Source organism: Mus musculus, chromosome 10 (genome assembly GCF_000001635.26).
Source record: "Mus musculus strain C57BL/6J chromosome 10, GRCm38.p6 C57BL/6J".
NCBI classification, from domain to species: domain Eukaryota; kingdom Metazoa; phylum Chordata; class Mammalia; order Rodentia; family Muridae; genus Mus; species Mus musculus.
In genome coordinates, this window is record NC_000076.6 from 45,699,735 (window position 1) to 45,713,064 (window position 13,330).

Sequence of the window (13,330 nt, forward strand, 5' to 3'; positions counted from 1 at the left end):
TTCCATCTGTGAAACGTGGGCTGATTCAGGGACACAGACACGCCTTTCCTTCTCTCTTCCCTGGAAACCCCTGATGATGAACATTTTGGCTTTCCTGATGTAACTTTTAGATATATGTGATAGATTTCTGTGTTTGATGATCTTGGACAAAAGCTAGTCATGTATTTAGGAGTACTAACGATGTTGCTCAGTGGTTGTGTGCTTGCCTGGTTATATACAAGGCCCCTAGGATCCATGCCTTGCACTGCAGACAGAGTCACTAGAAAATAGTCTTGTTGGTGGTGGTTGTTGTTGTTGTTGTTGTTGTTATTATTATTATTGCCTTGGAGAAGATTGACTTCAAAAGATCTGAATTACTCCAAAATAGAATTCATATTTTTAAAATAAAGAAAAAAATGATTATTTCTTAATGAGCTTTTCATTTGCATAATATTCAGGCTTTTATGACATTTTCATGTTGAGAATATGACCTGGTGGGATTTAACACATTTATAGGGAATATTAAAATAAAAATAAACTGAGCCAGAGGGAATACTTACAGAATTGTGTACATAGAAACCTTTGCTGCGTATGGTTACCATCAATACAGACGCTGTCATTCTTTTTATGTTTTAGATCGCATCAAAGTGGATCCCCATCCCCTCATGCCATATTTGAAATGTCACTGTGGCAGGTTCCTCCTTATGTAGCACTTATTATTGATGATAATGTAGAAACTGTCACAGACGTAAACCAGGTTTATATGGGATTAGTTTCTAATTAAGGCAAATTTACTATTTAAATGTAATGGCTTTTTTTTCCCCCAAGGAAGATTAATGAAATATTTTTCTTCTTCCCCAAAGGAGCTACTGCTTTCTGGCATGCCGGAAATTGATGTAAATGATTGGATAAAAAATACAGAATACACAAGTGGCTATGAAAGAGAAGATCCAGTTATTCAGGTACAATCTCTCTGGAGCCTAGAATGAAGTTAAGTTTGCTATTTAATTTTGTAAGCTTTTCAGCTTTATTGGATGGAAGTCTACATCCATTAACAAAGTAAAGATTTTGCATAAATTCTTCTTTGGGGATATTGCATATGAAAGCCTTTTGTGAAATCATCTTTGATAAATGAGTTTCAGAGAATAAAATGTGCTTTATGAATATTGCATGGTCTGTGGTTCTTATAAGTCTATGATTTGCTCTGAAATGTGAGCTAAATTGTTGTTATTCTTGGTAGTGGTTCTGGGAAGTTGTGGAAGACATTACTCAAGAAGAAAGAGTTCTTCTCTTGCAGTTCGTTACTGGCAGGTAAGAAGAGCTTTTATGATAACATTGGAAGAATTTATTGTATTTCATTTCTAATGACCAAGACAGTAAATCACAGAGAAAAACAAACAAAATGAAGAGTCATTGTTCTGTCTATATTTTAGGTATTAAACAAATGATTATTTAGATGTTGATGACAAAATATTTATAGTAGTGTTAAATCTTAATATATTTTAGAACCTGAATTTTTAATATCTTTTTTTTTTGTTTGGTTTAACAGTAAAGCCACTCAGTTTTTATGGTTGGACACACGCTCTCTCTCTCTCTCTCTCTCTCTCTCTCTCTCTCTCTCTCTCACACACACACACACACACACACACACACACACACACACACGTGTGCGCACACATGGTCTTTGTCTATCACATAGTTTTAGTTTGGGTTTCTGTTTACAATGACCAAACAGCAAGTATGAGAGGAAAGGGTCTATTTGACTTACATGTCCACCTTGTGGTCCATCATTGAAAGAAGTCAAAACAGGAACTCAAACAGGGCAGGAGCTGATGCAGAGGCCATGACAGGGTGCTGCTTATTTGCTTGCTCCCCATGGCTTGCTCATTTTGCCTTCTTATAGAACCCAGGACCACCAGCCCAGAGATAGCACCACCCACAATGTGCTGGGCCCTCTCACATTAGTCACTAACCCTACAGGTGTGTCTACAGCCCAAACTTATGGAGGCATGTTCTTAATTGAAGGTTCCCTGCTCTCAGATGACTTTAGCTTGTGTCAACACATGAATACACACACACACTCATGTGCACATTGTTTGTACATAGCATTTTTCTCTTGTTCTTATTGATTTTTAAAATGTATTCATAGCCTGTATTTATGTGGTATAGTTTTTATATATTTTAGAATTCCAGTTATATGACATCAAAAATAATAGATGATAGTAAACTAGTTGACTTAAGCCTTTTTATTTTTATGGAATATATCTCAAAAATTTTTATAATACAATTTCATTTATTTCTTTCTGTTTATGAAAATGTAGATCAGTTATTTTCATTATGAATGTAATGTTTTTTTCAAAAGTCAGGAAACAGAATATTACTCCACTATTCCATCAGTAGTAGCTACTATATAAAATTTAATGTATTTACTTCTTTTTATTTTTTGTGTATTTAAAAATATTATGAGTGTTGTATTAGTTTGCTTTCTGTTGTTGTGATAAAACACTGACAACAAGCAAGTTGTGGGTGAAAAGGTTTATTTGGCTTCCTGGTTATAGTCAACCATCAAGAGTACCCAAGAGAACATGGATGAATGCGCTTACTGGTTTGTTCTCCATGGCTTGCTCCGCCTGTTCTCCTGTACAACCCAGGACTACCTTGAACCCCCACAGTGGGCAGTGTATGCCCATGTCAGTCACTAATCAAGAAAATGTCCTTGTTGCCTACAGGCCAATTTGATGGAGGCATTTTCTCACCCAGCCTTGTATCATTAGATTAATAAAATATCAACCATCACAAGTGTGAATATATATCGTATAAATTTAAAAGAGACCATTATTTTCTTACTTTACAAGTAATATACAACAATTTTAGGCAATTTGAAAAATGAAGAACATGAAAGAAAATGAAGATCCCATTAGGTAATCTCCAACACCCAGATGTGACCACTCTGATGTGTTTATTCCCTGCTCCATCTTTAAGCCATATAAAGTAGGAAACCAGGTGAAGCCATTTTTCTGATCAGGATTTAATGAACTAGTAAGACATGACTATTATCAGATTATAGACTGAAGATATAAAAGAAAGCCTTGTTAAACTTGTTTTTGCAAGAGTGCTAAGAAATGTTCAGGGATTTAAATAATTTAATTAAAATAATTTATAATTAAGCAGCATTATATTTTCTAAGGCTAGATCATTTATATAGATTATATAGCCAAAAACAGACAAAATAAACAGCCTAATACTCCTATCTCAATCTCTTAAGATAGTCAGTGAACAGTTGTATTATTACTCTCTATATGTAAATTTTAATTTTCAAATTTTCTTTTATAACTTCTTGAATTTAGTAGTGTTCCTTTTATAGATTTATTCAGTTTTAATAGCTTGTCTGTTCTTAGATCTTAACCCTTATTGGTAAAGTTTTCCTGTTTGCATATAATGTTGTAAGAATTGAGGAGTTTTAATGCATGTATTCTTCTGGAGCATTGTATTTATCCAGAAGCCTATGTTGGACTGGGGATGTATCTGAAATGTAGTAGGAATTTGTCCAGTGAGTGCATAGAAACCCCCTCCGAGTTACACCTACAGAAAACAAAAGGAGTGTGTTAATTATTATACCCAGGAGTCTAGGCGTTCAGAAAGGTATCAATATTGATATTGATGGGGAATAAGAACGGGCCTGCTTTTTTCCATTGGCCATGCAGGAGATTGAACTGTTTTGTTTTTGTTTTCCTCCTCCTCCTCCTCTACCACCACTACCTCCTCCTCCGCCTCCTTTTCTTCCTCCTCCTCTTCCTCCTTTTCTTCCTCCTCCTCCTGTTCTTCCTTCTCCTCTTCCTCCTTTTCTTCCTCCTCCTCCTGTTCTTCCTTCTCCTCTTCCTCCTTTTCTTCCTCCTCCTCCTGTTCTTCCTTCTCCTCTTCCTCCTTTTCTTCCTCCTCCTCCTGTTCTTCCTCCTCCTCTTCCTCCTTTTTGTTTGTTTGATTTTAAGAACTTGATCTGTAGATCAGGCTGGCCTCAAACTCAGAGATCTGCCAGGCTCAACTTTTTTTTTTAAATTAATCAGCATAATGCTTGTGCATTTGAACTTTGTTATAGTGTGTACATTTTTGTGTAATTTAAATTTTTGTCCATTCTAGTCATTTAAAAGACTAATGTTAAGCACTCTTTAATACATTGATATTAATTCTACATATATTTTTGTTAGTTTATCATTTTTCTTTTGAGTTTAACATAAGGAGTTTTAAAGAATTTAAATTTATAAACTGAAAATACTAAATTACTGTTAGCAAATAATCAGTATTTTATATAGATCTTGTATTCTGAAGAATGCATTTACAAATGTGCGTGTGTGTACATATGTCTGTGTAGTGTCTGCCTGTGAGTTTTATGTGCACTCATTTGTGCAGCACACTTTCTGGAGATCAAAAGTAAGCATGAGGCCCGTGCTGTCTCCTATTGCTCTTCACTTTAGGTTTTGCACGTGCTTTCTCAGTGAGCCGAGTGAGGTCACTGGTTGGCACTGAGCTCGGGACCTTCCTGTTAGGGGATAGGCCACAGTGTTAGGGTATCTGTTTAGAAAATCATCAATTTCCTTTAGATTTTCCAGTTTTGTACTTTTGTGATTTTCCATTTCCTTTAGCCTTTGAAGTAAGACCTAATGTTTTTTTTTTTTTTAATTTCCTGAGTTTCTGTTGTTATGTCTCCCTTTTCATTTCTGATTTTGTTAATTTGTATATTGTCTCTATGCCTTTTAGTTACTTTAGCTAATGATAATCTATCTTGTTGATTTTCTCAGAACCAGCTCTTGCTTTTGTTGATTCTTTGTATTGTTCTCTTTATTTATAATTGATTGATATCAGCACTGAGTTTGAATATTTCCTGCCATCTACTCCTCTTGGTTTTGTTTGTTTCTTTTTGTTCTAGAGCATTCATTTATGCTGTTAAGTTGCTATATGAGATCGCTCCACTTTCTTTATGAAGGCAGTTATTGCTATGAACTTAACTCTTAGCACTGCTTTCATTGTGCCTTATAAGTTTGGGTATGTTGTGCCTTCATTTTCATTGAATTCTAAAAAGTCTTTCATATCTTTATTTCTTTAACGGGGTTATTTATATCCTGCAAAGGCCTCTATCATCTTCATGAGATGAGATTGAAGATCATAGTGATACTCTTAGGTGTGTTAGGATATCCAGGGTTTGTTGTGGTAGAAGAGCTGGGTTCTCCTGGTGTCATACTGCACTGGCTTCTGTTGATTATGTTCTTGAGCTTGCCTTTTGCCATCTGGTTGTCTCTGGTATTGGCTGGCCTGATAGTTCCTGGGTGTCCCGGGTTGGAGCAGGCCTCCCAGGAGGCAGGCAGAGCTGTTGGGTGAGAATGGGTATGCTTATTCTGGATTGAAGGTGGAAGTGTTGGCTGGAAAGAAGATGGAGCTCCTGTCGGGTGGAGTAGAGCTCAGGGATGCTGGGTTTGCCAGGGGCCTGGGCATCTCACCTGTGTGTTCTGGTTGAAGTAGGCCTCCTGGTAGGTGGGTGGAGTGGGGTGGGGATCAGTGTGCAGATCTGCAGTTGCCGGTGGAAGTGTGGAAATTTGATGTTTTCTAGTGCATGAAATTAACTTGAGTCAGGGTGAGCCCTAACTACAGTTGTTCATGGTGCACAGTAGAGTAGGGCTTCGGGTTGCTTCATGCAGTAAAGCCTAAAGACAGATTTCAGCTTAGATGTTAGAAATGGGAGATCCTTTGGTGCTTACTTATTCCCTTATGCAAGGATTAAGTTCAGGAGTCCTCTGTGCTCGGCAGAGTCCTACACTGAGCTGCTTCCTCAGCCTGTCCTTTCTGTTTGTTTAACCTGCCCTTCAGTTACGTGAAGGACATTACAGTGTTTATCCAGATACTGAAACATTATGGTACAGTTTGTGGAAAGGTTGGTGACAGCACTTATAGTCTCATCTTGTCTTAATAAAGTCATAGTCAGAATTTTGTCTCAATGAATAAGTAGGATAATATAACTTCTTATTCCTGGTCACTTTGTTAATTTTATAGATAAAAACGAAAATACATAGACTAATAAATTTTACAAATAGATACATTCCTGGCCTTTGTTTTTGGTGGTGGACTTTGTTTTGTTTTTGTTTGTTTGTTTTGTTATCCTCATGCATTTATGATTTATTGAAAAGATTCAGAATTTTTGTTTCCTGAATGACTGGAGATTGAATCTAGGGCTGGCCACATGTGTGGTAGGCCTAGTGCATTACCACAGAGCCACATCCTTTTACTGTATCTTTTTTTTAAATTGAAAATATATATTTTTTTAATAATGTATTCTAACTATAGTTTCCCTTCCTCCAGCTCTTCCTAGATCCTATCCATCTACCAAGTCCACACCTTTTATTTCTATCATTAGAAAACAAAGTGGCATCTCAAAAAGAAAGAATATAAGATTAAAAAAAATAACTGAAATAGGACAAAACTAGTAAATGGAAAGGAAAAAGGAAGTGCCAAAGAAAAGGCATAGGAAACATAGGCACAGAGACATTCACATCCCACACACAGAAAATCCATCAAAGCAAAATTGGGAACTGTAATATATACGAAAGGACCTGAACAGTTAAAACCAAATTAAACTAAATACCTGATGACATAAGAGACAGAGCCTACAAATACCATTGAGCTGAGTATGGGATATACCTTAAGTGTGGCTTTTATAGCCAGTGAGACTCCATTAGAGAAAACTAATTTTTTTCTCTGTGAGTGGTTGTGAATTGGAGGTGGCTTCTGGGTTGGAGATGGGGTATCATGTCTACTTCCTCCCTCAGCACTGGGACCCCATCTGGCTTAAACCTGTGCAGACCTTGTGCATGCAGCAACAGTCTCTGTGAGGTAATATGTCTGTTGGTGGAAGTTCTTTGTCCTTAACTGTTCTTAATCCCAAGAGGTTTTCCTCTATATTTTCTTCACATGTTTTATAGTTCTAATCATAGTGATGTTTTAAGTCTTTTGATCTGTTTTTAGTTTATCTTTCTATATGGTATAAGGTAATGGTCCAACTTCATTAGAAATTTTATAACAAATAATCCAGCTGTCCCAACACATCTTGTTGAATGACTGAGTGCTTTTCCCCATTGAAATTTTTTGGGTTGGGAATGGGGTATGGGGCAATGAGACAAGCTCTCATGAAGACCAGGCTGCCTTTGACCTCACTCTGTAGCTAAGGATGACCTTGGATTTTCTGGTTCTCTTCTCTCTACACCCAGAGAACTGGGATTTTAGGCATGGTTTACTATGCCTGGTTATATACAGTACTGAGGCTTAAACAAGGGTCTCCTACATGCTAGGCTGCCATTTGAACTATATCTCCAGCACCCTGTTACATGTTCTTGGCACTCTTTCAAAAACAACTAGACAATGTTTGGAGGGACGTATTTCTGGGTTGTTTTATTTATTGCTCTGTATGTCTGTCATAACTCTTATGATTATATTTCCATAATAAATGTAAAATTAAACGGTGTGCTTCTTCACACCCTTCCCAGGATTGTTTCAGGTATTGTAATGAACATTTTTTCAAAGTGTGTTGAGTTACATTGGTGCCTGTAGTCCAGACTGATCTTGAACTTAAGTCTTCTATGCCTGTGCTCCTGGAGGGAAGAGTCAGCAGCACTCACAACCACCTGCATGCTGTGATTTATGGAGCAGAAAACCTTTTAATTCTGGTCACACTTGGCCCATCTTAAATTTCCATTAAAAATTAATCTGAAAATTATGTATGTATGTGTGTCTAAAATGAAATTTTACTCAACTGCAAAGAATGGAAATAAGCCAGAGTCAGAATGAAAATAACCCATGACTCTTCCCATGCAGAATCTAGATTAAAATTTATGTATAAACATGCATGTATGTTGGCCATGAGAGTAAGCAGAGTACACGGGAGGGGAGGAGGTCTGCAAGGAGGGGGCATGGAAGCAAAAGAAAGAAGGCAATCAGATTTATAGGTAACATGAAAATGGGAGGAAGGGCTGTTGGAAACATGAGGGATCTGCAGGGAAGAGAGGTACACAGGGCCACCTGTGGGGAGAAAGAGGAAGAACAAAGCAGAGTGAATGTGCCTGAAAAGTCTGTAATGAAGCCCAGCTACTCTGCATGATAGCAATGAAGAGATGTGGAAAAGTATACATTTAGTATTTGTGCATTAAATGTGTGTCAGAATTCTAATATATCCTAGAGACACTATAGCATGTCACTGTAATGTAGTCTTTTTCCTATTATTTTTTGTGGTGGGCTCAAACTCTTGTGCCTACTAAGCAAGTATACTTGCATTGGGCTACATCCCCTGCTCACTACAATATATTTCCCCCCCAGGATTTGTTTAATCATGACACATACTCGGACTAATTTGAAATATTAATTTAAAATGTATAGAACTTGAAAAGTTGTGGTTATATTTTCTATAGCTATGTACCTGGAATTAAAATGTTTAGTTAATGCATTATGTATTGAATTTTAGCCTTCTTGTGGTCTTAATTTGTTTACACAACAGTTAAAAATGATATTTGAGGAAGCTAGCTTGCAGTAACTATTTGCTGTGTAAGTGTGAGCAGCTGAGTTGGGCTTCCCAGAAATTATGTAAAAGCTAGGTATGCTAGTGTGCGCATATAACCTTAATACCAGTGGACAGAGGAGGCCATTGTAAAGAAAGCGAGGAGCTTCCAATTGATTCAGTGAGAGACACTGTCTCAAAAAGCAAGGTCGCGAACAATAGAGGAGTTGCCTGAAGTCACCGCTACACATGCATGCACAAGGTAAACCACAGACGAAATGTTTGCTATTCTCCATATCCCGAAAGATACGGGTAAATACTGCTCATTGTTGTTTTCTCACTGAAGAACAAAATAGAGAAAAAAGGGTTTCTGCCAAGAAATTTTCACAAAGAACGAAATGATTGGATTACAACACACAAGGAGAAAGGCTGTATAGTGTCTCACAGTTCCAGGGCAGATGACATCCATCATGGTGTGCATGGCAGCACACAGGCATTACTTGAACAGGAGCAGGAAGGAAGGCCAGGTTATAACCATCATGACTGACCCTCATTGACATACTCAGTGAGGCTCCACCTCCTAACAGAGGTTCTCAACCTTCCTTAATGCTGCAACCCTTTAATACAGTCCCTCATATTGTAGTGACCCCTAAATACACAATTTTCATTGCTGCTACTTCATAACTGTAATTTTGCTACTATTATGAATCATAATGTAAATATCTATGTTTTCCAGTGGTCTTAGGTGACCCCTGTTAAAAGGTCATTTGACCCCCCCCCCCCAAAAGGATGTTGACCCACAGGTTGAGAACCACTGTCCTAAAGGTTTTACAACCCTCCAAAACAGGGACCATACAGGGGCCAAGTATTCAAACACATGAGTTTATGGAGGGTATCCCCACTGTAACAACCACTGTCTATTTATTCAACAAACATTTAACAGCTGTAGTTGTCAAGTGGTTTTGCTAATCCCAAGGATAGACATCCCAGTGTTACAAACGTAAAATAGGACATGTTCAAGAATCCTACTTTAATAGAGAGGCACACAGTTGTCTTAGGGTTTTTATTGCTGTGACAAATCACCATGACCTTATATAACTAGGAGGGGGAAAAGGTTTTTGATTACACTTCCACAGCAAAGAATTCAGGGCAGGAACCTAGAGACAAGAGCGAATGCAGAGGCCACAGAGGAACACTACTTGCTTAGCCTGCTTTCATACAGCACCCAGTACCTCCAGCCACTTCCCACAGTACTGTGCTGGACCCTCCCACATCAATCGTCAGTCAAGAAAATGCACCACAGGCTTACTACAGGCCAGTATGGTGGTCTCAAGATTCTTCTTTCCAAAAAACCAGCTGTGTCAAGTTGACACAAGACTAGCCAGCACATTGTAAACACATCATGTGGCCAGTTAAAAGTATTGCTAGCTGAGGAAGCACAGAGAGGTTTCTCCTGGGAAGCTTGCTAACTGAACATGAAGCAACAGACAGGAATGAGTTGGGAGGTTCAGACTCAGAAATGCCCTTCTGTCGTTTTAGAGTTGAATATATTTTTATCCTAACTTAGAACTTAAAATGTGTCTGTCAGACTGAGATTTTCTTTCCTGATCACAGCTGATGATACAAACTCTTAGTTCCAGGGTCCCGCATGGTGGCTTTGCCAATATTATGGGTGGAAGTGGTTTGCAAAACTTTACAATTGCTGCTGTGCCATATACTCCAAATCTTTTACCAACTTCCAGCACATGGTAAGTTAAACTAGCTTATTCAAATGAATTATAGAATATTTTTATTCATTTTAAATCATCAGAAGTAATTGCTATATTTCCTTTTTGATAGTTAAAATGTCAAATTTATGTATATTTTATTATAATAGGGAAGAAGAAATAACCAACGCCTTCAGTAATTGCATTCCATTGCTCTGTTATGGTGTTATTATCTTTGAGAAGGTATTTTTTTTGTTAAATACCTTCATTAAAATACAGAATACATAATTTCTCTATTCCTCTGTGGCCTATTCCTCCCATATATTCTTCCTTCCCTTCCAAATTCATGGAGCCTTCTTTAATGTTGTTATATACACATATCAATGAGTTCATATAAGACTATAACTCCCTATTGGGTCTTTTCAGTATAGATTTTATGTATGTCAGTAGGGTGCCTATTGGTAGTGGAAATGAGTCAGGAAGCTCAGCCCAGGGAAAGACCAGCACTCCTTTTCTCAGCTGCTGTCGCTCATAGCTCCTCAGCTAGAGGTCAGGCCCTGAGAGATTTCCCCATCCACTTTGGGATGCCAACTATTGTTGGATTGTTCAGGTCCTGTGTAGGGACCCATATTGTTGGAATTTTATGACAGGCTCCTTCCCTGTTATATATAGCTAGATGTCACAGTCTCACAGCAGACTTCCTGGTCGTCTGTCTCAGAAAATCTTTTCATCCCTCTTGTTGATGCCCCCTGAATCTTACATGCAGGAGTTGTGTAGTAGATATATCCATCACTGGAGAGGAGCATCCCATAGTCAGTTGTCTTCTGCACTGTGACTAGTAGCTTTCTGTAAAAAGCAGCTTCTTTGATGAGGGTTGAAGTGTACTGCACAGTTACCTAGGTCTGTGCCAAGAGACCTTGTGTTGGCTGTGGTTCCTGGTAGGAAAAAAGGTCTACAGTTGAAGTGAGACCCAAAGGAAGGGAGATGGGATAAGAGGGCCTGATGTTGGCAGTGGTCCAGAACAACTGGAACCCTGTCTGCCTGACAGTTGTGGTCTGCGGTGTTTCTGTAATGAAACCATAATCAACCATAATCTCTCCTCAGAATTTCAGAACTACAAATGAATTAGTGGTTTAGGTTTGAGTCATCTAGTAGGGAGAACCTTGAAGAAGGCACAAACCACCTAAAACTTAATTGGTTCTCACTAATGTTAAAATGCCGGTGTCATTCAGTTGCATCGACACTTTCATCTGTATCACCCTGTTACTTGTTTTTAATCTGGAAATTTATTTCATCCGCTCATTTGCATTCTGGGAGGAGCTGCAGTTCTTCTTAAACATCACTTGAGGGTTTTCCAATTTCAATGCAAATTTGAGAGAATGGTTTTATGTTAATTATAAGCAGTGTTTTTACTGCTAGATAAAACAAGGAATTTCAGAGATTCTCTGTTTAATGGTGGTTTATTTTATTTTTTTTTAAAGCATCAACATGCTCAAGTTACCTGAATACCCAAGTAAAGAAATACTCAAGGACAGACTCCTTGTAGCACTGCATTGTGGCAGCTATGGTTATACAATGGCATAATGAAGCCTGGAAGACTCATCTGCGACTGATGCACAATCCAGAGTGACAGAAGTAATTTAGGCAGCTGTCAGAAAGGCAGCCTCGCCTCGACCCACAGGCAGAGAGTGCCTGCTTAAAATTCATAACGAATCAGGTTTTCTATTTTACATTTCTTTTCCATGTTTTGTTTTTCTATGTTTGTGATACAATTAGAAAATATAAAATCATAGTAGACTTCATTTTTTAAAATGCTAATTGGAAGTAGACACTTTTTTTTTTAGGTTTCTTTAATCTTATCTAAAACTCTTAAGACAAACTCTTTTCCTGCATTCCACCTCTGCTGTGACGCTGTCTAGTTGAAAGGGCATTTGCTGTAAATTATATGAGGACATCCAGCTGGTGTGTTCTATCGCATGTAAAGTACCATTTATATTTTGGAAAAATGTAAAGAATGGATTAATTTAGATTGTGTAAAGCCATAAATATGTATTTTCCCACGTTATACTTATATTGCAATGGGTTTTATTTTTTTGTTGTTGTTTAGCTTTTTAGTATTTTGATACATGGTATAAAGTTTAGACTGGTATGCCGAACAACGGATAAAGTGATATATAATTTATATATTAAAGCTTACACTATATGAATTATTTGCATCTTTCTGTGCTCAGTTTCATGTGTGTGTATATATTCTGTGTGGTCTCAGTTTTTCTTATGCCTTAATTTATACTGAAAATAAAATTAAAATATATTTATCTTATATTTCTTTATTTGATCTAAGCTTGATGACACACTTGAAGTAATATAATCTGCAGATTAAAACTTAAATATGTAATGTTTTCTTAAGTTTGTTCATATGACTAAAATGCTATGTTTTAAGTGGTGTGTGCCTAATAGAAAGCATTGGATGGACATTTTGGAAAAGGCATAGTGGACTAGCTACAGCATGAGTAGTTATAGCCTGGCTTTATAGGGGTAGGAATGCCCACACATATATGCTGGGAGGCCTTTCTGACATTTACAACTTTGCCACTGGGGGCAAATAAAAGATCTGGTCTTGGGCAGAGTAGCAAATGTGACCTTTCTCATGTGAGCATCGGACTCTTTGTGTAGTGGTATTTGAGAGAGAGATCTATTGAAAACAGCAAATTAGAACCCAAAGTACACATAAGCAGAGTATCTTTTGGGGTCTTGTTTATTTGCAATAAGTTTAATATAAGAAAACAGATTGCATTAAAAAAGAAATTTCTTAAAACTAGCTCTAACATTAAGATTCAAGTACTTTTTTAAAATTATACTACCTTGTTAAAACAACATTACAGCAAACCTAGCCTTTGACTTTATAGCTGGCTTTTATTTGTGATTCTAGAATCTGTCAGTTCCCAGCAGCAGGACAAATTTCAGCAACAGGGTGTGGTCTCTGCACAATACTCAGGTTAGAAACAGGTTGTTCCTTCTAGCTCAGCAGTTTAAGCGTGTGGCTGCCGCTCTGGCAAGAGTAAGCTCCTAAGCTCAGATTTTGTTGTTTGTGTCCTAAATTCGGATACAGCTT

The 13,330-nt window shown here is 37.6% G+C and overlaps 1 protein-coding gene across 13 annotated transcripts in view; it reads left to right on the plus strand.

The window, feature by feature from the left end:
- Positions 1 to 12,611, plus strand: part of Hace1 (HECT domain and ankyrin repeat containing, E3 ubiquitin protein ligase 1) — a 134,532-nt gene extending 121,921 nt beyond the window's left edge. For 6 of the 13 annotated variants that reach the window (XR_380058.4, XR_003948642.1, XR_003948641.1 and 3 more), the window contains 4 exons: positions 843 to 941; positions 1,220 to 1,290; positions 10,147 to 10,260; positions 11,700 to 12,538. Coding sequence is in view for 9 of the 13 variants with exons in the window: in XM_006512634.4 (XP_006512697.1) it covers positions 843 to 941; positions 1,220 to 1,290; positions 10,147 to 10,260; positions 11,700 to 11,802 (387 nt within the window). In the remaining 4 variants the exon portion in view is untranslated. Of the gene's footprint in view, positions 1 to 842; positions 942 to 1,219; positions 1,291 to 10,146; positions 10,261 to 11,699 lie in introns of those variants that run through there. The other 7 variants (XM_006512635.4, XM_030244982.1, XM_006512636.4 and 4 more) reach the window with 3 other exon arrangements.
- Positions 12,612 to 13,330: the final 719 nt, after the last annotated feature.